Source organism: Geotrypetes seraphini, chromosome 16, assembly GCF_902459505.1.
Source record: "Geotrypetes seraphini chromosome 16, aGeoSer1.1, whole genome shotgun sequence".
Taxonomy (NCBI): Eukaryota; Metazoa; Chordata; class Amphibia; order Gymnophiona; family Dermophiidae; genus Geotrypetes; species Geotrypetes seraphini.
In genome coordinates, this window is record NC_047099.1 from 22,435,292 (window position 1) to 22,459,954 (window position 24,663).

At 44.7% G+C, this 24,663-nt stretch overlaps 1 protein-coding gene across 7 annotated transcripts in view; it reads left to right on the forward strand.

Moving 5' to 3' along the window:
* The window catches only part of STAG3 (stromal antigen 3), a 147,617-nt gene extending 124,867 nt beyond the window's left edge, over positions 1–22,750 (forward strand). For 5 of the 7 annotated variants that reach the window (XM_033924435.1, XM_033924434.1, XM_033924438.1 and 2 more), the window contains 3 exons: positions 13,511–13,585; positions 21,883–21,957; positions 22,356–22,420. In XM_033924435.1, coding sequence (XP_033780326.1) covers positions 13,511–13,585; positions 21,883–21,957; positions 22,356–22,373 — 168 coding nt within the window. In that variant the 3' untranslated portion in view covers positions 22,374–22,420. Of the gene's footprint in view, positions 1–13,510; positions 13,586–21,075; positions 21,310–21,882; positions 21,958–22,355 lie in introns of all 7 variants that reach the window. The other 2 variants (XR_004537260.1, XM_033924437.1) reach the window with 2 other exon arrangements.
* The last annotated feature ends 1,913 nt before the right edge of the window (positions 22,751–24,663 follow it).

The window sequence follows — 24,663 nt, forward strand, 5'->3', positions numbered from 1 at the left end:
ACAGCATAGCAGTATATTACACGAACCGCTTTTAAGAAGCGATCCCCATTCCTGGTGTTTTATCCCCCCCCTCTTCCCTTTAATTATTTGTTTTTAATGATGTAATTATTAACTCCCCCCCTTGACCCTCAAACTCATGTTTGTTTTTATAATTTGTCTATTTAATTCCCCTTCTACCCCCCCTACAAAAAATTAATTTTAATTTTTTTTTGCTTTGTAAACCAGCCAGGTGAACGTATATTAACGTACCTTCAAGTTAACTGTTACACAACTATGCCAGTGCATTATCATATCAGTCATAAAAACCTCCCCTATAATCTTTACTTTTGAACTTATTTTGTTTGTTTATTGAAAACATTTATATACCGCCTAAAATTTAGGCAGTTTACAAAACAACATAACCAATAAATAATAACAATACAACAAAAACTCACAGACTCTACTACATCTTCCTCTACAAAACATGCACATTTTGTTCATAAGAACATAAGAATAGCCTTACTGAGTCAGACCAATGATAAATCTAGCCCAGTATCTCGTATTTGTGGAGGCCAATCCAAGTCAAAAACCCAAATAGTAGCAGCATTCCATGCTACTGTCCCATGTCTGTTTCAACAGCAGACTATGGACTTTTCCTCCAAGAGCTTGTCCAAACCTTTTTTAAAACCAGCTACATTAACTGCTCTTATCACATCCTCTGGCAACGCGTTCCAGAGCTTAACTATTCTCTAAGTGAAAAAAATATTTCCTCCTATTGGTTTTAAAAGTATTACTCTGTAACTTCATCGAGTGTCCCCTAGTCTTTTTGTAAATCTTGATGCAGAAAAGAATCGATCCACTTGTACCCATTCTACACCACTCAGGATTTTGTAGACTTTGATCATATCTCCCCTCAGTCATCTCTTTTCCGAGCTGAAGAGTCCTAACCTCTCTAGTCATTCCTCATACGAAAGGAGTTACATCCTCTTTATCATCCTGGTTGCTCATCTTTGAACTTTTTCTAGTGCTGCTAAATCTTTTTTGAGATAAGAAGACCAGAACTGAATGCAGTACTCAAGGTGAGGTCGCACTATTGAGCAATACAGAGGCATTACAACATTCTTAGTCTTGTTAACCATCCCTTTTCTAAGTCCTAGCATCCTGTTTGCCTTCTTGGCCACCGCCACCACACATTGAGTGGAAGGCTTCAGCGTATTGTCTATGATGACACCCAGATCTTTTTCTTGAGTGCTGGCCACCAAGGTGGACCTTAGCATCTGGTAATTATAATTTGGGTTATTCTTCCCAATGTGCATCAGTTTGCATTTGTCCACATTAAATTTCATCTGCCATTTGGACGGCCAGTCTTCCAATTTCCAAAGGTCTTCCTGTAGTTTTTCACAGTCCGCATGCGTTTTAAGAATTTTGAACAGTTTAGTGTTATCTGCAAATTTAATCACCTCGTTCATAGTTCCAATTTCTAGATCATTTATAAATAAGTTAAATAGCACCGGTCCCAGCACAGATTCCTGCGGCACACCACTATTTACCATTCTCTACTGAGAAATATAGCCATTCAACCATACCCTCTGTTTTCTGTCTGATAACCAGTTCTTAATCCACAGTTGAATATTGCCTCCTATCCTTTGACTCTTTAATTTTCTCAGAAGCCTCTCATGAGGAACATGAAAACATTGTCCTGTAATTAAATCTTCATGAGTTTGTCTTTTTTTTTTTCTTATCTGTTAGCGGCAGCTTAGCTTAACCCAAGTGACTCATGCTCACTGAAACTTCTCTGTTTTACTTTTTCTTCATCAGGAGCAAACACAGGGGGAATTTCAGTCACAAATCTTCTCTGCCTTCTTTAATATGAGTCCGTACCATCTGCCAGATGATCACCAATATAACATAAGAAACACACTCCCAATTTGTAAGCAATAAATCCATTATGGCCCTTTCACATAGGTTCACATAGGTTACAGACTACTGGAACAGTTCTCCCTGTAGAGAAAGAGAAAGCAAAGTTGTTTACCTGTAACAGGTGTTCTCCATAGATAGGGGAATGTAGCCACACTTGTTGGTGAAGTCCCTGGACTGAGCTTGCCTGGCGGAACTCTCCCCTAGATAGGGTTTTTTTAAAGTACTGGGCATGTGTGGCTACCTTGCCTCCAGAGCTCCACCCCCCCCCCAGCCTATCAGTATGTCTCTAGCTCAGGAAGTAATCTGGTTAGAGGGGATAGATGGCAAGCAAGTGTGGCTGCATTCCCCTGCTGTCTATGGAGAACACCTGTTGCAGGTAAGCAACTTTGCTTTCTCCGAAGACAAGCAGGATAACGCAGCCCCCACTTGTTGGTGAGTCACTAGCTTGAATAAGAAAATGGGAAGAGGCAAATCAATTTTATTTTTTTTTTATTTTGAAAGGGGAAACAAATTGCGAAGAACAGATTGTCCAAACTGATCGTCTTCTGCTGAACTGTGGTCTAAACAATAATGTTTAGTGAACGTATGAACTGAAGACCAAGTTGCTGCTTTGCAGATATCTTGTATGGGAACTGCTCTCAAGTTTACAACTGATGAAGCTGTCTTATAAAAAAAAGAGATGTAATGAGCAATCCAGGAAGATATAGTTTGTTTAGAAATCGTATTTCCTTAAGTAGCTATATTGAAGGAAACAGTCCTGTCTAGGTAGTAAAGTACCGCTCTTTTGCAGTCCAATGTGTGTAGAGTTTGTTCCATTGAAGAATCATGTAGAGGAGGAAAGAATAATGGCAATGAAATGGACTCATTGATGTGAAAGTCCGTAACTAGTTTTGGAAGAAACTTTGGATGAGTACGAAAAAGTACTTTATCAGGAAAAATTGAAGATATGGGTCATAGTTGACCAGTGCTTGCAATTCACTAATTCATATGGACAAAGTAAGGGCCACTAAAAAGGCTGTTTTACATGTTAAGAACTGCAGTGTAGCAGATCTCAAGGGTTCAAAGAGATCCTTCATCAACAGGTCCAGAACTGTAGTGTAGCAGATCCCAAGGGTTCAAAGAGATCCTTCATCAATTGGTCCAAAACAATGTTGATATCCCAGGCTGAAGGTGAAGTACGAAGTGGAGGTCAGAGATTAAGACCTCACAAAAATCGAGAAACAAAGAGGATTTTGTGAAAGTGGTTTTTCATCCAAAAAATGGTGATAGGCTGATGTAGCTGAAAGGTGAAGGCGTACAAAGTTGGTCTTAAGACCTGAATTTGGTAATAAGTAAGTTAAGGTGTGATGGGCAGTAGAATGGGTCTTGATCTTGTGAGCCTGCCCAGATGGAAAAACCATTTCAACTGATAAGACTTCCTGGTAGATGACTTTCTGGCTGCAAGAAGTATGGTTTTTACTGCTGATGAGACTGGAACATCAGCGAGGATTGACCGTTCAATTTTCAAGCTGTGAGATAGAAGCTGTGAAGATTGGGATGTAGTATGTGAGTATCCCAATGGAAAAGAAAAGACTGATGGTCCCCTAATGTTATTGGATGTGCATCCAGAAGATCCAGAAGAATGGGATACCAGATCTGTCTGGGCCAACGAGGCGCTATGAGAATCAGTTGAGCTCTGTCTCTTATGGTCTTTTGAAGAACTTTGGAGATGAGAGGAATTGGCGGAAATGCATAGAACAGATTGGAAGGTCATGGATTCGAGAAAGGGTTCCGGGCAACTGCATGAGGAGCTGGTAGTAGGGAGCAATATTGGGCACAATGAGCATTGTTTACGGAAGCAAAGAGATCCACCATGGGAGTGCCCCATTGGAGAAAAATGGATTGTACTACTTCTGGGTTTGATCAAGCTTTTGACTGAGGGAATCCGCAATGAAATTCATTATCCCTGGAACGTATTCTGCTTGCATATACGTGGAGAGCAAAGTTCCATAGATGATAAGCCTGTCTACAAAGGGGTAAGGATCCTGACCCCCCCCTCCCGTTTGTTCAGATAGAATATCGCTACTTGGTTGTCTAAATCAGAAGCTGTGTGTTTCGAACATACTGGTTGAACGCATAATAATTTGTACGAACTTCCAGCAGATTGATGTGGAAATGGAGTTCTTTTGCTGACCAAATACCTTGAGTCTGAAGGTGATTGAGATTCGCTCCCCATCCTTTGTTGGAGGCATCTGTGATAATGGTGAGAAGATGAGGTGGAAGCTGGAATGAGCATCCTCGTTTGAGGGCAGGAGAGTGAATCCACCATGATAGAGAAACTTTGACTTTGTTTGAAAGAGGAATTAAGGTGGCCAGAGATTGAAAATGCTGATTCTAATTGAGTTTGAGATGCCATTGCAGAAGGACGCACGTGTAATCTGGCATGGGTCACTAGAGGAAGAGACGAAGCCATGTGACCTAAAAGGTGCAACACTTTGCGTGCTGGAAAAGTGGAAGAATGTTGCATCCAATGTGCCTGAGTAATAATTGCCTTATGACGTTCTTCTGGTAGATAAGCCCGTGCAGTGATAGTGTCGAGCCCTGCGTCTATATATGTGAGGCAACGCACAGGCTGTAGGTGTGATTTGTCAAAATTGATTAGAAAGCCCAGCGCTTGGAGGAAATGCACTATGGCTTGAATGGTAAGCAACAGCTGCCCCTTGGAGTGAGCTTTGGATGAGTATGGAGTCGTCTAGGTAAGGAAATACCATGTGATGTCTTTTCCTGAGGTCGGCTGCTACCATTGCCAAACACTTTGTCAACACACGTGGTGCTGATGATAGGCTGAACGACAGAAATTTGTATTGGTAGTGCTTGTTGAGACACATGAATCTGAGGAATTTCCAGTGGGCAGGATGAATTGGGATGTGTCTGAGAAATGGAAGGATTGCTGGCAGAGAAATCATTTGAAACTTTTCTGATGTGAGAAGGTTGTTCAATGGACGGAGGTCGAGGATAAGTTGAAGATCTTGCATCTTCTTGGGGATGAGAAAGACCCTGGAATAGAAACTTTGGAACTGTTTGTGTTGAGGAATTTCCTCTATTGCATTGTTCTGTAATAATGAAGCGATTTCCACTGTGAGTTGGGGAATGTGATGATGCAGGATGTTGGACAGTGGATGAAGATGAGAATAGATATGATGAGGAAGGAAACTGAGTGAACAGCCTCGAGAGATGATTTTCAGGACCAAATAGTTTATGATGACTTTCTGCCATGTTGAGAAAAAATGGGTTAGCACTGTGGGGGGCACTGGTAAGAGGTCAAAAACTAGGAGTAGTTTTGAGCGGAGGGAGCTGAGTAGTTGGTTGTTGCTTATGGTCCCGTGAATGTTCCTTCTGTGGCATTGAAATAGATTGAGATCTCAACGGAGGAAGGCGAGAATAGGGAGTAAAATGCCTCCGAAGGTAGTGTTGTTGGAAAAATTGTTGGTGGTATGATCTCTGGAATGCCAAAGAGGAGGGAGGCTTGCAATAAGGTTGGAGATGATCTTGAGCATGTGCTGAGAGCTCTCGCATGGCTGTAGAAACCTCCATAAGCTGAAAGACCTTAGCCATAACCTGTTCACCAAACAGATTGTCCCCCAAACATGGAGCATCTGCTAATCTGTCATGCACATCCAACCTGAGGTCTGAAGCTTTAAACCAGACTGAACAGCGAACCGCAATCGTCACTACTGCTGTTCTGGATCTCGTATCATAGGCATCATAATTATTCTTAATTAGATAAGTAGATTCCTGCAGTGCTAGGTATAGATTCTGAATTTCTGCAGGTGAAGCATTATCCAGTTGCTGTAAAATCGGCAATTGATGAGCTAAGATTTTTGAATTGAGCATGGACCTTTGGTAAACTTTATGCCCAATCGAATCTAGGAAATGGTGATCCTTCCCTGGAGGTAAATTGAACTGGGCTTTTGAAGATTTGGATTTATGAATGACTGACTCTTTGACCATCAGGTAATGCGGTAGCTGTTTTAGATCGTGAACAGGTGCTTTTTCAACCCTATATTTCACATCAAGATGTCTGGAAGATGTAGAGATGGAATGGGTTTTTTGCCAATTAGCCAATTGTAGGTCTTGAAGGATTTGTGAACTGGAAGCGCTATAATGCCTTTTGAAGGCATTTTACAAGATTGGAGGAATGCTTGAAAATCCTTCGTATCAGCTGGTGTGACTGCTTGAGAAAGGCAAAGAAGGTTAGAGACCTTTTGGAGAAACATAGGATAAGAGTAGTCCTGGTCCGCCTGGTTGCAGTGTAGGCTGAACTGGAGAGGCAGGATCTGCGGCTATAGGTGCAATATCTGGAGAATCAACCCAGTCATAAGTAGGTGAAGACTATTGTTGAGAAGGGCAGAGTGATGTACGAGGAGACCAGAGAAGATTTGGTGGGTCAGAATCTGGCCAAAATATGTCTGATGAAGGGCACTGGTCAATCTGAGGAGGAGATTGGTGAACTGTCACTGAAGGAGCAGAGGAAGTAGTATTTTGCTGAAGAAGCGCAGAACTGTCCTTCATAAAATTTTGCAGCAGTGAGAAAAACACTAAGAAAGTCCCCATACGGGGTTGAGAAATACCTGCTGGCACCATCTGAGCCAGAGCTACCTGTTTATAGGGAGAAATGCTCTCAGCCCCAATGGTAGGAGAAAGTGCCCTCTTTCTGGTAGCTGAAGAGGAATGAAGTCTGGAAGACATACCTGGAGAATCCATGTTTGTGTCCTGAGAAGACTGTGGAGCAAAGTAGATGCAGGCTGTTCTGTTAAACCGTGAACTGCTGCTGAAACTTGTGAAGGGGAAGCGTTGGTGAGAGACTTCTCTGGTTTCTTCTTTTTTGCATTCACTTCTGAAGCTGCCTTTTTCTTCACTGACGGCTGTAGGGAGGAAGATGCGCCTGCCCCCGGCGGAACCATTCATGGGCCCGGAGGGAGAGGAGGAGTTGAGGGCGTGAGCGGCCTTGGTGAGCTTGCAGCGCCATTTGGCACGAAGTGTCACTGGATTAGAGCTGCTGTCCATAAAGAGTCTTCACAGGATTCAGGAGAGAAGTTGCTGCGGACCAACAACAAATGCTCCAGTTGCCATTTTCAAACTCAAATTTTTCTACTATTGTCTTCTTCACCTGTATGCTGTGGTAAAATTCAGCATTGGATTTTTTTATTTATAATCTGCTGTTTCCTTTGAAAAACATGAGGAAGAAGAACTTCTGAGAGGTTTGGGTGTTTGTTGGGGTTTTATTTTTTATATATGAGGCAAGGAGAAGGGGAGAGCTGCAACCTGCTAGGAGCCCAGTTTGAGAAAAAACTGATGGGCTAAGCGGGGTGGAGCTTTGGAAGCAAGGTGGCCGCACATGCCCAGTAGTAAAAAAAACAAAAACACCCTACAGGGACTTCATCAACAAGTAGGGCTGCATTACCTTGCTTATCTTCGGAGAATCCAAGATCTCTCTACAGGGATGTCCGAATCAACATCCATTATATTAAAATCACCTATTAGTAGCATTTCCGCGTGTAGGCAGCGGCGAAGATTACTGAGCCGCGTGCAGGCAGCGGCTAAGAGAGAGAGAGTAGTCCGAAGAGGGGAGAAGGAGAACAGCAGAGCAGAGCGGGTAGCGGCGAGAGGAGGCTCCGCCCACCCCACCGCATCGGCGCAGCGTCATCGGCCGGGCTCCTCCTTAAGAGGAAGGGAGCCGCGGCGCTTGAAGACCACTGAGCCGCGTGTAGGCAGCGGCGAAGATCACTGAGCCGCGTGCAGGCAGCGACGAAGAGAGAGAGAGTAGTCCGAAGAGGGGAGAAGGAGAACAGCAGAGCAGAGCGGGTATCGGCGAGAGGAGGCTCCGCCCAACCCACCGCGTCGGCGCAGCGTCGGCCGGGCTCCTCCTTAAGAGGAAGGGAGCCGCGGCGCTTGAAGACCACTGAGCCGCGTGTAGGCAGCGGCGAAGATCACTGAGCCGCGTGCAGGCAGCGGCGAAGAGAGAGAGAGTAGTCCGAAGAGGGGAGAAGGAGAACAGCAGAGCAGAGCGGGTAGCGGCGAGAGGAGGCTCCGCCCACCCCACCGCATCGGCGCAGCGTCATCGGCTGGGCTCCTCCTTAAGAGGAAGGGAGCCGCGGCGCTTGAAGACCACTGAGCCACGTGTAGGCAGCGGCAAAGATCACTGAGCCGCGTGCAGGCAGCGGCGAAGAGAGAGTAGTCCGAAGAGGGGAGAAGGAGAACAGCAGAGCAGAGCGGGTAGCGGCGAGAGGAGGCTCCGCCCACCCCACCGCGTCGGCGCAGCGTAATCGGCTGGGCTCCTCCTTAAGAGGAAGGGAGCCGCGGCGCTTGAAGACCACTGAGCCGCGTGTAGGCAGCGGCGAAGATCACTGAGCCGCGTGCAGGCAGCGGCGAAGAGAGAGAGAGTAGTCCGAAGAGGGGAGAAGGAGAACAGCAGAGCAGAGCAGGTAGCGGCGAGAGGAGGCTCCGCCCACCCCACCGTGTCGGCGCAGTGTCATCGGCCGGGCTCCTCCTTAAGAGGAAGGGAGCCAGCGGCGTGCAGCAAAGGCGCGCAGCAAAGGCGCTCGCCTTAGCGAGAGCGCTTTTGCGAAGGGCCTTAAGAAGGGCCAGGTCACCACATCTAAGGACCCCAAAATAAGACAATCAAGGTAAGGACACATCCGCATACAAACAAGAAAGGCGTAGGGTTGACAAACACAGAACAAAAGGCAGAGTAGGCCCAGGGAGGACCACATATATAGGGAAACGACAGGCAAGGAAGGCACCGAAGAATAGAAACAGGGGCAGAGGACAAGAAGCACGGGCAGAAGATAAAGTAGAGGCAGGCCAAACAGGTAGCACACCGGCGAACATACACAAAGACAGCAACAAGCACAGCAGAACAAGATAAGGCGGAATCAAGGAAAAACACAAATACACGAGCAAGCGGAGAAGGCAAACAAAAGGCAAACATACACACACGCATAAGCAAAGGGGAGCAGAAGACGAAGAAGGTAAGGAAGAACCAGGCGCAGGGGTGAACATACTAGCATCGGGACTCCTAAAGGGCAGACAAGAATGCAGGCTGAAGGAACACAGAGGATGAGCTTCCCAGTGTACTGCACGGACTGCCACATGTACGACTACCTCCCCTCCGGGTTGCAGTCATACGTGTGCGGCTGTTGTCAGGAACTGAAGAGCTTGAGGAGTGAAGTCAGTCACCTGAAGTTGAGGATCCAGGAACTAGAGGGACTCTACATCTCAGAAGACCCCTTCCAGACAGCCGAAGATCTCACGCGAGAGGGGCGCATCGAGGAGCAGGTCAGGGAGCTCGAGAAGTTCATTGAAGATGCCTACAGGAGAGTGGAAGAGCAGGAACACGAGAAATGGAGAGACGAGGAGGACACACAGAGCAGAAGACAAGAAGCATCTGACACCAAGGTAGAGGATACCCAAGGAGGAAGTTTACTGATGGAAGAGGAGAGGCACCCTCAGTGTCTAGAGCAAGAAGAAATGAGGAACACCAGGGACACAGACCTGCGACCGCAACGGAGGCTGAAAAAGGGGAAATCTGCAATCCTGGTGGGAGACTCAATCCTAAGGCAAGTAGACAGTCACTTAGCAGGAGGGAGAGAGGATCGGCTAGTGACATGTCTCCCAGGAGCAAGAACGACGGACATCGTCGACAAAATTGAAAGAATCCTGGAGGGAGCAGAGACGGAAGAGACAGCAGTGATAGTCCACGTTGGGACGAACGATGTCACCAGGAGAGATTACAGCAAGAATGCACTGACTGAGCAGTTCAAGATCCTAGGAAGGAAACTGAAGATGAGGACCCAGAGGATAGCCTTCTCAGAGATCCTGCCAGTACCGAGGGCAGAAACGAAGAGGCAGACGGAACTACAATCAATAAATGCGTGGATGAGGAGATGGTGTGAGGAAGAGGGATTTCTCTTCGTGAGGAACTGGACAGCGTTCTGGGGAAAGAACAAGCTCTACAAGAAGGATGGTCTACACCTGAGCACAGCAGGAACTAGACAACTAGCAAATAACATCAGAAGAGCGATAGAACAAGCTTTAAACTAAACAGAAGGGGAAAGCCGACAGTCGACCTGATATCGACAGTTCGGGAGACAGTACCCAGTGAAGGTACTGAGGGGGAAAAATGCTGGGCAGACACATGTGGACAGCAACAGGTTATGGAAAAACAAGGGAGACAAAAGAAGAGAGAGGAGGACATGATAAACATACTACAAGGGGAAGTCAAAAAGGAACGGGAAGATGGGAAGGCACAGGAAGAAGAAAATACAAACATGCCACATGGGCAAGACAATAGAAACATACTACAAAGGGAGGACAAAGGAGATAAAATGCAGAAGTTGGCTGGCCAGGAAGAGAATAGAAAGAAGACTGAAGCACATGAGGAAACAGCTGGGAAGACTAAATGCCAGGACTTGAACTGCATGTACACTAATGCAAGGAGTCTAAGAAACAAAATGGGGGAATTGGAAGTCATGGCCAAAAATGAGAACCTAGACATCATAGGGATCACGGAAACATGGTGGAACGAGGAAAACAAATGGGACATAGTACTGCCAGGGTATAAACTCTACCGAAAAGATAGGACTTATCAAAAAGGAGGAGGAATAGCACTGTACATAAGGGAAACCATCTACTCAACCAGTGTGGATACAGCAGCAGCAAATGAACAACTAGAGTCATTGTGGGTTAAAATACCAGGAAAAAACGGATCTGAGATAAAGATGGGACTGATCTACAGTCCACCTGGGCAATCTGAAGCAGTGGAAACAGAAATGGTAGCTGAGCTGAGGAGGGAATGCAAGAACGCTAACACTATAGTTATGGGAGATTTCAACTATCCCGGGATAGACTGGCATCTTGGAAATTCAAAATGTACGAAGGAAACGGAGTTCCTGGAAACCGTCCAAGACTGTTTCATGGAACAACTTGTCCAGACTCCAACAAGAGGGGCAGCGATCCTGGATCTGATCCTCAACGGGCTTAAAGGACCTGCAAAGGGAGTGGAAGTAATGGGACCGCTAGGAAACAGTGACCACAACATGATTCTGTTCCAAGTGGAAGTAGGATTACCAAAGGGGAAGAGATCAAAGGGAACAGCGTTTAACTTCAGGAAAGGGAACTATGATGCCATGAGACAAATGGTGAGGAAGAAGCTCAGAAGCAGCTCCAAGAAAGCTCTGTCTGTGGAGCAAGCCTGGTCCCTATTCAAGGACACGGTAAGCGAGGCACAAAACCTATATGTGCCCAAATTTAGGAAAGGATGCAAAAAGAATCAGACTAAAGACCCAGCATGGATAAACAATGAAGTAAAGACAGTAATAGGAGACAAGAAAACATCATTTCGGAAGTGGAAGAAGGACAAAACTGAAGGAAATTGGAAAGAGCACAGGAAGCATCAGAAAGAATGTCACCGAGTGGTCAGAAAAGCCAAGAAAGAATACGAGGAGAGACTAGCCAAGGAAGCACAAAATTTTAAACCATTTTTCAGATATGTAAAAGGGAAACAGCCAGCGAGGGAGGAGGTGGGACCTCTGGATGAGGGAGACAAGAAAGGAGTGGTGAAGGAAGAAAAAGAGGTGGCTGATAGACTAAACAAGTTCTTTGCGTCGGTCTTTACAAAAGAAGACACATCCAGCGTGCCGGAACCAGAAAAAATCTTCAAGGGGGATCAGGAGGGTATATTATCATGCATGGAGGTAAGCCTCGAAGACGTTCTAAGGCAGATAGATAGATTAAAAATTGACAAATCTCCTTGCCCAGATGGGATCCACCCGAGAATACTGAAAGAGCTCAGAGACGAAATAGCGGAGTTACTCAGGCATATTTGCAACCTATCCTTGAGAACAGGGATAATCCCGGAAGATTGGAGGATAGCAAATGTTACACCAATCTTCAAAAAAGGATCAAGAGGCGACCCAGGGAACTATAGACCGGTGAGCTTGACCTCAGTTCCCGGGAAGATGGTTGAATCACTGATCAGGGAAGGTGTCAATGAGCATATAGAAAAAAATAAACTGATGAGAACAAGCCAGCACGGTTTCTACAAAGGACGATCGTGCCAAACGAATCTACTACATTTCTTTGAGGGGATAAGCAAACATTTGGACCAAGGTAACCCCATTGACATAGTTTATCTGGATTTCCAAAAAGCCTTCGACAAGGTACCCCATGAGCGCCTGCTGAAGAAACTGTGGAACCACGGGGTGGAAGGGGACGTCCACACTTGGATCCAAAATTGGCTGGCGGATAGGAAGCAGAGGGTAGTAGTAAAAGGACACTACTCTGACTGGAAAGGGGTCACGAGTGGTGCCCCGCAGGGGTCAGTGCTGGGACCGCTGCTGTTCAATATATTCATTAACGATCTGGAAACGGGCACGAAGTGCGAAGTTATTAAGTTCGCGGATGATACAAAACTCTCCAACAGGGTCAAAACTGTTGAGGAATGCAAAGAACTGCAGAGCGACCTGAACAAACTGTGTGAGTGGGCAAAAAGATGGCAGATGAGCTTTAATGTGGAGAAATGTAAGGTCTTGCACATGGGGAAAGGGAACCCCATGTACAGCTATACGATGGGAGGGAGGGTGATGGGGAAAGGCACCCTGGAAAAAGACCTGGGGGTTTTGGTGGATACAACAATGAAGCCAGCGGCGCAATGTGCAGCGGCCTCAAAGAAAGCGAACAGAATGTGGGCATTATCAAAAAAGGTATCACTACCAGAACGAAGGAGGTTATCCTGCCATTGTATCGAGCAATGGTGCGACCACATCTGGAATACTGTGTCCAATACTGGTCACCGTAACTTAAAAAAGACATGGCGATACTTGAGAGGGTTCAGAGGAGAGCAACTAGGATGATAAAAGGAATGGAGAACCTTTCATATGCCGAAAGGTTAGACAAACTGGGGCTCTTTACCCTGGAAAAGCGGAGACTGAGAGGAGACATGATACAGACATATAAAATCATGAGAGGCATAGAGAGGGTGGAGAGGGACAGATTCTTCAGACTAGCAGGGACAGCAAAAACAAGAGGTCACTCGGAAAAACTGAGAGGGAACGGATTCAAAACGAATGCAAGGAAGTTTTTCTTCACTCAGAGGGTGGTGGACACCTGGAACGCGCATCCAAAGGAGGTAATAGGACAGAGTACAATACTGGGTTTTAAAAAGGGACTGGATGACTTCCTGGAAGCGAAGGGGATTGCAGGGTATAGATAGAAGGTTACTCTACAGGACAAAATCAAAAAGTGTATGTGAGTTTTAGGGTAGGAGCACTATCAGGTCCTGGACCTGAGGGGCCGCCGCGTGAGCGGACTGCCGGGCACGATGGACCTCCGGTCTGACCCGACAGAGGCAAGTCTTATGTTCTTATGTTCCTCTTTCAATAGTCCAGTCCGGACTCCATCAATTAAATATTTACAATCAGTCTAAGCTCTCAAAAATAACTCAGACTGTCAATGAGAACCTTTTGAATAAGAGTAAGAAAGATAAAACGAGTAGAGGAAGACAAATAGGGGGTGCCTTTGGTTGACCTTTGCTCACCCATCCGCTCTTCACTTGTTTCTGTTTTATTGGCAGAGAGCAGTCCGCAGACAGCATCAGGACACGGAGTACCACCTAGACCTCTTTGACTCTGCTTCCCTGGGCAGCAATGTGAGTAACTTGAGCCTAGATTCCAATTTCTAGATCATTTATAAATAAGTTAAATAGCACCGGTCCCAGCACAGATTCCTGCGGCACACCACTATTTACCATTCTCCACTGAGAAATATGGCCATTCAACCATACCCTCTGTTTTCTGTCTGATAACCAGTTCTTAATCCACAGTCGAACATTGCCTCCTATCCTATGACTCTTTAATTTTCTCAGGAGCCTCTCATGAGGAACATGAATACATTGTCCTGTAATTAAATCTTCATGAGTTTGTCTTTTTTTTTTACTTATCTGTTAGCGGCAGCTTAGCTTAACCCAAGTGACTCATGCTCACTGAAACTTCTCTGTTTTACTTTTTCTTCATCAGGAGCAAACACAGGGGGAATTTCAGTCACAAATCTTCTCTGCCTTCTTTAATATGAGTCCGTACACACTCCCAATTTGTAAGCAATAAATCCATTATGGCCCTTTCACATAGGTTCACATAGGTTACAGACTACTGGAACAGTTCTCCCTGTAGAGAAAGAGAAAGTAAAGTTGTTTACCTGTAACAGGTGTTCTCCATAGATAGGGGAATGTAGCCACACTTGTTGGTGAAGTCCCTGGACTGAGCCTGCCTGGCGGAACTCTCCCCTAGATAGGGTTTTTTTTAACTACTGGGCATGTGTGGCTACCTTGCCTCCGGTGCTCCACCCTCCCCCCCCTTCCCAGCCCATCAATATGTCTCTAGCTCAGGAAGTAATCTAGTTAGAGGGGATGGATGGCAAGCAAGTGTGGCTGCATTCCCCTGCTGTCTATGGAGAACAGGTAAGCAACTTTGCTTTCTCCGAAGACAAGCAGGATAATGCAGCCCCCACTTGTTGGTGAGTCACTAGCTTGAATAAGAAAATGGGAAGAGGCAAATCAATTTTTTTTAAAATTTATTTTGAAAGTGGAAACAAATTGCGAAGAACAGATTGTCCAAACTGATCGTCTTCTCATGTTTCATGTTTATTAGGTTTCATGTTTATTAGGTTTTTTATATACCGCCTATCAAGGTTATCTAAGCGGTTTTACAATCAGGTACTCAAGCATTTTCCCTATCTGTTCCGGTGGGCTCACAATCTATCTAATGTACCTGGGGCTATGGAGGATTAAGTGACTTGCCCAGGATCACAAGGTTCTGCTGAACTGTGGTCTAAACAATAATGCTTAGTGAACGTATAAAGTGAAGACCAAGTTGCTGCTTTGCAGATATCTTGTATGGGAACTGCTCTCAAGTTTGCAACTGATGAAGCTGTCATTCGTACTTGATGTGCTCCAATGTGACCAAGAGGAGATATGGAAGCTTTCTTATAACAAAAAAGAGATGCAATGAGCAATCCAGGAAGATATAGTTTGTTTAGAAACAGTCCTATCTAGGTAGTAAAGTACCACTCTTTTGCAATCCAATATGTGTAAAGTTTGCTCCATTGAAGAATCATGTAGAGGAGGAAAGAATGATGGCAATAAAATGGACTGATTGATTTGAAAGTCCGTAACTATTTTTGGGGTTTTTTTAATTTTATTTTTTATTCATTATCATTTTATTCACAAGTAGTACAACTTGATAAAGTAATACAGAGTCATAATCCATCATGTAAAAAACAAACAAGAAATATTCACATTTCTTAGAAACATAACCAATTCTTGATGGTTATAACTCCTTCATAGACGTCAGTTTAGGAGAACGATCCAGTTACAGGGAGATAAAGTAAAATTACCTATTATAAAATAAGAAACAGGCTTAATACGTCTACCCCTCAGATTTTATTTTTTAGAGCTAGATTCTCCACCTCTGATTAACCCCTTAAGGTCCAAAAAGGATCTTAGATGATCAGATGCATAAAAAAACATATTTTAAACCCATATACTTAATTAAACATTTACAAGGATAAGCTAAAGTAAAAGTAGCCCCCAACTTCTTTGTATTTTCTCGCATTGCTAAAAACAGCTTACGCCTTTCTTGTGTTGATTTTGTAACATCATGGTGTAGCCATATACGTTGACCACAGAAAGGCGTACCTATTTTTTTAAAGAATAACCTCATGATTGAATAAGATCTTGCTCAAATATAAAATGTACAATTAATGTAGCTCTGTCCTTTACATCCGTAAATGAATCTTCCAAGACTGCTGTTACATTTTGTAAATCCATTTCTGCTTGTAAGTTCCCAGAAAGTGGTAAATTTTCAGACACAAGTACTTCTTCGGAACCACTATTTCTTTTTGGTGTAGGTAAGAAATAAGCCTTATTTATAGGTGGTAATTGATCTGATGGAAAAGACAAATTCTCAACCAAAAATGTTTTGAACATATCAATCGGTGTCAAAGAAAAATAAATTTGACAATTCAATACTCTTAAATTTAATCGGCGACTGTAATTTTCAATCATTTCTATCTTGCGTGAAAGAGTGGTCTGGTCTCTGATTATAGTAGAAATAGAATTTTTCAAAGGAATAGTCTCAGAGTCTACCTTTTCGAAACATTCTGTTTCACCTTATCAATATTAGAAGTAATATTAGTTACCAGTACTTGAACATCTGAAGCCGTCTTCTCCACCTTCTCCTCCATTCTCCTTATAGCCTCCAAAAGGATATCCAGGGTGTTAGCTGGGGGTTCTTCCTGAGGCTTTAGCTTCCTCAGAGTTCTCCAGTCGAGAATGTAGCTCTGCCTGCGGCCTTCTCCGGAATAACTCCCTCCTCCCCTCCGGAGAATGAGCCACTACTCTGCCCGCCCGCTGGACAGAGGGTGCAGAGATCGTTGGCGGTGACAAGGATGTCTCAAGATCCAAGGGCTCGAGTGCTCCCTCACTCGAAGCCACCACGGAGGTCTGCCACCACTGACAAGTCCAAGGGTCAGCTGCGTCCCGCGACTCGAAAAAACGCTGAAGTGTTTGCTGCGTCTGTGATGAGGTAAGGACCGCAGATTGAAATACTCTCACGGCCCTTTTCCTCTTAGTATGGGTCATAGTCAGAAAATTGCAAAAACAGCAATTAAACTTGAAGCAAAAACGAAACAGCCGGGATGCCACTGTTACACGTCCACCATCTTGGATCGTCCTTCCTTTAAGTAATCGATCCGTAACTACTTTTGGAAGAAACTTTGGATGAGTACGAAGAAGTACTTCATCGGGAAAAATTGAAGATATGGGTCATAGATGAGCAGTGCTTGTAATTCACTAACTCTTCTGGCCGAAGTAAAGGCCACTAAAAAGGCTGTTTTCCATGTTACTGTAGTGTAGTTGATCCTTCATCAACTGGTCCAAAATAATGTTGATATCCCAGGCTGAAGGTGAAATACAAAGTGGAGGTCAGAGATTAAGACCTCGCAAAAATCGAGAAACAAGAGGATTTTGTGAAAGTGGTTTTCCATCCCAAAAATGGTGGTAAGCCGATGTAGCTGAAAGGTGAAGTTGGTCTTAAGATTTGAATTTGGTAATAAGTAAGTTAAGGTGTGATCAATAGGGCAGCAAAATGGATCTTGATCTTGTGAGCCTGCCCAGATGGAAAAACATTTCCATTTCAATTGATAAAGACTTCCTGGTAGATGACTTTCTGGCTGCAAGAAGTATGGTTTTTACTACTGATGAGACTGGAACATCAGCAAGGATTGATCGTTCAATTTTCAAGCTGTAAGATAGAGGCTGTGAAGATTGGGATGTAGTTTGTGAGTATCCCGCTGGAAAAGAAAAGACGGATGGTCCCCTAATGTTATTGAATGTGCATCCAGAAGGTCCAGAAGGATGGAATATCAGATCTGTCTGGGCCAACGAGGCGCTATGAGAATCAGTTGAACTATGTCTCTGATGGTCTTTTGAAGAACTTTGGAGATGAGTGGAATTGGCGGAAATGCATAGAACAGATTGGAAGGTCATGGAATCGAGAAAGCATTCCGAGCGACTGCATGAGCAGCTGGTTGTAGGGAGCAATATTGGGCACATTGAGCATTGTTTGCGGAAGCAAAGAGATCCACCATGGGAGTGCCCCATTGGAGAAAAATGGATTGTAGTACTTCTGGGTTTGATCAAGCTTTTGATTGAGGGAATCCGCAATGAAATTCATTTTCCCTGGAACGCATACTGCTTGCATATCCGTGGAGAGCAAAGTTCCATAGATGATGGGCCTGTTTACAAAGGGATAAGGATCCTGCCCCCCCCTCCCGTTTGTTCAGATAGAATATCGCTACTTGGTTGTCTAAATCAGAAGCTATGTGTTTCGAACATACTGGTTAAATGCTCTGAACGCATAATAAATTGCACGAACTTCCAGCAGATTGATGTGGAAATGGAGTTCTTTTGCTATCCAAATATCTTGAGTTTGAAGGTGATTGAGATTCGCTCCCCATCCTTTGTTGGATGCATCTGTGGTGATGGTGAGAAGATGAGGTGGAAGCTGGAATGGGCATCCTCGATTGAGGGCCGGAGAGTGAATCCACCAGGGTAGGGAAACTTTGACTTTGTTTAAAAGAGGAATTAAGGTGGCCAGAGATTGAAAATGCTGATTCCAATTGAGTTTGAGATGCCTTTGCAGAGGACGCATGTGTAATCTGGCATGCGGCACTAGAGGAAGAGACACAGCCATGTGACCTAAATGGTGCAACACTTTGCGTGCTGGGAGAGCGGAAGAATGTTGCATCCAATGTGCCAGAGTGATAATTGCCTGATGATGTTCTTCTGGTAGATAAGCCCTTGCAGTGATAGTGTCGAGCCCTGCGTCTATATACATGAGGCAACGCACAGGCTGTAGGTGTGATTTGTCAAAATTGATTAGAAAGCACAGTGCTTGGAGGAAATGCACTATGGCTTGAATGGTAAGCAACAGCTGCCCCTTGGAGTGAGCTACCAGGAAGAAACTTTGGATGAGTACGAAGTCGTCTAAGTAAGGAAATACCATGTGATGTCTTTTCCTGAGGTCGGCTGCTTCCGCTGCCAAACACTTTGTTAACACACGTGGCACTGATGATAGGCTGAACGGCAGAACTTTGTATTGGTAGTACCTGTTGAGACACATGAATCTGAGGAATTTCCAGTGGGCAGGATGAATTGGGATGTGTCTGAGAAGTGGAAGGATTGCTGGCAGAGAAATCATTTGAAACTTTTCTGATGTGATAAGGTTGTTCAATGGACGGAGGTCGAGGATAAGTTGAAGATCTTGCATCTTCTTGGGGATGAGAAAGAACCTGGAATAGAAACCTTGGAACTGTTCGTGTTGAGGAACTTCCTCAATTGCGTTGTTCTGTAGTAATGAAGTTCCCACTGTGAGTTGGGGACTGTGATAATGTGGAATGTTGGACAATGGATGAAGATGAGCATAGATATGATGAGGAAGGAAACTGCGTGAATAGCCTCGAGAGATGATTGTCAGTACCCAATAGTTTGTGGTGACTTTCTGCCATGTTGAGAAAAAATGGGTTAGCACTGTGGGGGGCACTGGTAAGAGGTCAAAAACTAGGAGTAGTTTTGAGCGGAGGGAGCTGAGTAGTTGGTTGTTGCTTATGGTCCCGTGAATGTTCCTTCTGTGGCATTGAAATAGATTGAGATCTCAACGGAGGAAGGCGAGAATAGGGAGTAAAATGCCTCCGAAGGTAGTGTTGTTGGAAAAATTGGTGGTATGATCTCTGGAATGCCAAAGAAAAGGGAGGCTTGCAATAAGGTTGGAGATGATCTTGAGCATGTGCTGAGAGCTCTCACATGGCTGTAGAATCCTCCATAAGCTGCAATACCTTAGCCATAAGCTGTTCACCAAACATATTATCCCCAAAGCATGGAACATCTGCTAATCTGTCATGCACATGCAACCTGATGTCTGAAGCTTTAAGCCAGGCTGAACGGCGAACCGCAATCGCCACTGCTGCTGTTCTGGAACTCGTATCATAGGCATCATAATTAGTCTTAATTAGATAATAAGTAGATTCCTGCAGTGCTAGGTATAGATTCTAAATTTCTGCAGGTGAAGCATTATCCAGTTGCTGTAAAATCTGCAATTGATGAGCTAAGATTTTCGAATTGAGTATGGACCTTTGGTAAACTTTATGCCCAGTCGAATCTAGGAAACAGTGATCCTTCCCTGGAGGTGAATTGAACTGGGCTTTTGAAGATTTGGATTTATGAATGACTGACTCTTTGACCATCAAGTAATGCGGTAGCTGTTTTAGATCGTGAACAGGTGCTTTTTCAACCCTATATTTCACATCAAGATGTCTGGAAGATGTAGAGACGGAATGGTTTTTTTGCCAATTAGCCAACTGTAGGTCTTGAAGAATTTGATGATCTGGAAGTGTTATAATGCCTTTTGAAGGCATTTTACAAGATTGGAGGATTGCTTGAAAATCCTTCGAATCAGCTGGTGTGACTGCTTGAGAAAGGCAAAGAAGGTTAGAGACCTTTTGGAGAAACTTAGGATAAGAGTAGTCCTCCGCCTGGCCTGATTGCAGTGTAGGCTGAACTGGAGAGGCAGGATCTGCAGCTATAGGTGCAATATCAGGAGAATCAACCCAGTCATGAGTATGCGAAGACTGTTGTTGAGAAGGGCAGAGTGATGTACAAGGAGACCAGAGAAGATTTAGTGGGTCAGAATCTGGATAAAATACATCCGATGAAGGGCACTGGTCAATCTGAAGAGGAGATTGGTGAACTGTCACTGAAGGAGCAGAGGAAGTAGTATTTTGCTAAAGAAGCGCAGAACTGTCCTTCATAAAATTTTGCAGCAGTGAGAAAAAAACTAAGAAAGTCCCCATACGGGGTTGAGAAATACCTGCTTGCACCATTTGAGGTAGAGAGTTACACAGGGACAGAAATCCCACCCATCCCCGCCCCCGCCAGGATCCTCTCCGTTCCCACCCATCCCCTCAAGGAATTACCTCCATACCCGCCCATCCCCATAAAAAGCAGCAATTACTTCTGACAAGATCATCAATTCCACAGTTTCTTTTGTGTTTGCGCTGCTGTTTTCCTTGTGGAATCTCATTGGTGGAACCCTTTTTTTTTGTTTTTTGTTCAGGTAATTAACTTATAAACCCCCTCTTTTACTAAGGCTGACGTGTCCATTATATTATATGGATGAACCCTGCTTCCAAAGCCTTCCATCCCCGTGGGAGTTCCATTGGCTAGAGGGTGGTCCCCGTGGGAGTCCCGTGGGTTAGGGGGGGGATTCCCGCACTCCCCGTTCCCGTGCAGACCTCTAATCTGAGGCAGAGCTACCTGTTTAGAGGAAGAAATACCCTCAGCCCCAATGGTAGGAGAAAGTGCCCTCTTTCTGGTAGCTGAAGAGGAATGAGGTCTGGGAGACATACCTGGAGAATTCATGTTTGTGCCCTGAGAAGACTGTGGAGCAAAGTAGATGCAGGCTGTTCTGTTAAGCCGTGAACTGCTGCTGAAACTTGTGAAGGGAAAGCGTTGGTAAGAGACTTCACCAGTTGCTTCTTTTTTGCATTCACTTCTGAAGCTGCCTTTTTCTTCATTGACGGCTGTAGGGAGGAAGATGCGCCTGCCCCCGGCGAAACCATTCATGGGCCTGGAGGGAGAGGAGGAGTTGAGGGCTTGAGCAGCCTTGGTGAGCTTGAAGTGTCACTGGATTAGAGCTGCTGTCCATAAAGAGTCTTCGCAGGATTCAGGAGAGAAGTTGCTGTGGACCAACAACAAATTCTCCAGTTGCCATTTTCAAACCCAAATTCTTCTACTGTTGTCTTGTTCACCTGTATGCTGTGGTAAAATTCAGCATTGGATTTTTTTAATTTTTAATCTGCTGTTTCCTTTGAAAAATGTGAGGAAGAACTTCTGAGAGGTTTGGGTGTTTGTTGGGGTTTTATTTTTTTATTTTTTTTTATATATGAGGCAAGGAGAAGGGGAGAGCTGCGACCTGCTAGGAGCCCGGTGAGAGAAAAAACTGATGGGGTAAGGGGGTGGAGCTTTGTAAGCAAGGTGGCCGCACATGCCCAGTAGTAAAAAAAAACAAAAACACCCTACAGGGACTTCATCAACCAGTGGGGCTGCATTACCCTGGTTATCTTCGGAGAATCCAAGATCTCTCTACAGGGATGTCCGAATCAACATCCAGTATATTAAAATCACCTATTTAGTAGCATTTCCTCTTTCAATAGTCGAGTCCGGGCTCCATCAATTAAATATTTACAATCAGTCTAAGCTCTCAAAAATAACTCAGTCAATGAGAACCTTTTGAATAAGAAAGATAAAACGAGTAGAGGAGGACAAATAGGGGGTGCCTTTGGTTGACCTTTGCTCACCCATCCGCTCTTCACTTGTTTCTGTTTTATTGGCAGAGAGCAGCCCGCAGACAGCATCAGGACACGGAGTACCACCCAGATCTCTTTGACTCTGCCGCCCTGGGCAGTGATGTGAGTAGCGTGAGCCCTGTGCGATTAAAGTGGGAGATCTAGAGATATATATAATCTGTGATATATATAATCTGTTATCTTCATCTAATCGCAATTTTATGTTGCTTAAAATGTACATCTTATATTTTGATCAGCAAATTGTATTCTATACTATTGCCTTCCTAAGGTCTCTGCTTTCTTTATTCCCTCTGAATATCTGCAAATTGTATTTCGCTGAATGTCCAGCATCCTTGACTGTAAACCGCCTAGAAGTCGCAAGATTGTGGCGGTATAGAAGAATAAAGTTATTATTGTTAGGTCTGGGCACTTTAGTGGGAGAGAGGGCAAATAGCTGAACTTGGGAGTAAGGACCTTGAATGGCAGCTTTGGACTGAAATGCTTCCTATTCCTATCCCTAGGAGGACATTGGAGACTAACAAGAGGTGGGGTTGCAGGAGGAGCCTTGTCTGCCTGCGGTGCTTCATTTGAAAACGAGGCTTCAAAATAAGAGAAGTTGTGCAATCCTTACCACTAAGAATCTACGACCACCAAGAAAGTTTACCCGAGTTGAATTTCAACATTGCAGCATTTTTCCCTCTATTTACTAATGTTTAGCAGGAAATAATGATGTTGTTTACATAGTACCTGCTGCAAAGCTCATTTATGCACTGATAGTTATGGCAGATAATTTGTAGCACTCAGAGGTGATAAATAGGGACCTTTGTGTTTTATGCATCATGCCGTTATGGTGTAATTCTATTGTTGTAATCTTAATAAAATATTTAAAAAATGGCTGGGAGGAGAAGAAGAATGAAACATAGAAATTGACGGCAGAAAAGGGCCACGGCCCATCTAGTCTGCCCATACCAATGTCCCACCCCCTAACTCCCTCCGTGAAGAGATCCCACGTGCCAATCCCATTTTTTCTTAAAATCTGGCACGCTGCTGGCCTCAATTACCTCTAGTGGAAGACTATTCCAGCGCTCAACCTCTGCCTCTGAAGCTCAGTCAGTAGAGAAATAACATTTGCTACCCTTTCTGTGTGGCAGGACAGGGGACCAAATGGAACAGAGCTTTCCAAACTGGATTGTGACGTTAAATAGGGTCACAAAACCCACATTTGGGAACATGACCAGGGTGGGTCCTCCATAAATGCAGCATGGTTCTGCACATCTTGTGGAGGGGAGGTTTGCGGGGGGGACGCACAATTTTCTTTGGCTGCTGTCATGAGGTTATAGCCACAAAACTGGGGAGGAGGAGAGGCGCCAGCTGCCACAGGATATGTCTCTCGCGGCGAGAGGTACATCCTGTAGGCAATGCGCCAGCACCTCTCCTTCTCTCCGGCCCTCTTCCCTGCTGGCATCTTCCATTGGCATCTCAGGGCCTGCCTGGAGGGCCTTCGTGCATGCACAGATGTTGATGTGATGACATCACACATGCGCTTGATGTCATCATGGTAAAATCTGCGCACTTCTGGATGCCTCAAGCCACAACCACTATGTTTAGTGTGCCGCAGCTCGAGAAAGTTTGTGGAACACTGTAATAGAGGAAGCCCATTGTGGCAGTAGATTTATACTCCAGGCTGCTCTTGGGTGTGTGGAAAACCAGCTCCTCTTCCCCCCCTCCTCCCCCTTCACTGCCACAACACCACAATGCACCAAAAACTGCTGATGTAAGCACGGCTTCCGCTCTACACTGCATGATGTCACAATGTTATTCTGTTATTTTCTAGTAGTAAATCTGTTATTTATACCTTTTGGATTGGAGCTTGACTGATGGATGCTTATACCCAACTGAAGCCTATCATGTACCCGAAGTCCAAATGTTTAGAGGTGCCTGCTCATTTGAATTTCAATGGCTCCGAAGGGAAAATGTTGCTCTTGAGCTGCTGCCAGAATGGGGAGAGGGTAGGAGGCAAGCCAAGCCAGAGATTGGCATAGGTGTCTAAGGCCCCTCCCCTGGTACATAAAGCCCCTCCCTGGGGAAAGGAGCCTTAGGCACTTGAGCCATTAGAGCCTGACTGAGTTTTGAATTCAAGTTTTGTGCTGAAACTGGCCCAAAGTTCATATTTGACCTTATTTTGACCGAAAACACTAATGCATTTTCAATTGAAACAGAAACTTGAGGCTGGGTCCCTTCCCTCCCAAACTGTAGGATCCTTCCTCCAGAACCTACCATTAAACCTCTGGTGGTCTAGTGGCTAGCTGGGGCAGGAGTTGTCCCTAGTTACTCCAGACCATGCAATTTCCAATGTCAAAATGGCTGCAGCTACTTCCCTGATGCTGTCTTGTGGGACTGCCATCAAAGGTTGTGGCAGCCATTTTGAGATTGGAGCTGGCATGGGGAGGAGTAACTGGGGATTGCTCCTGCCTTTAGAAGTAGTCGGGGAGCTACTGAAGTGACAGGGCAGAGGGAAGAGTCCAATATATTAATATTTAAAGGAGCTATAGCAGTCTTTCACTAAGGTTGGAGAAAAAATTGACTTTTATTTTTCAAGATTATTCTACAACCATACAAGAAAGCGACTTAGGTTTTGTAGTCTGATGTGACCAACTTGAAACTTTATGGGCTTTAATGCTAAGTGATTGTGACATAAATCAGACAGCACATTGGCCATCACTGAAGTCATTAAATTAAAGTGAATCAGGTGGCTGGGGACTAGGTTTCAATTCCCAGATCAGGTAGTCAGCCAATTGGGGTTCAGGATGCTGCAATCCTAGTCATTAT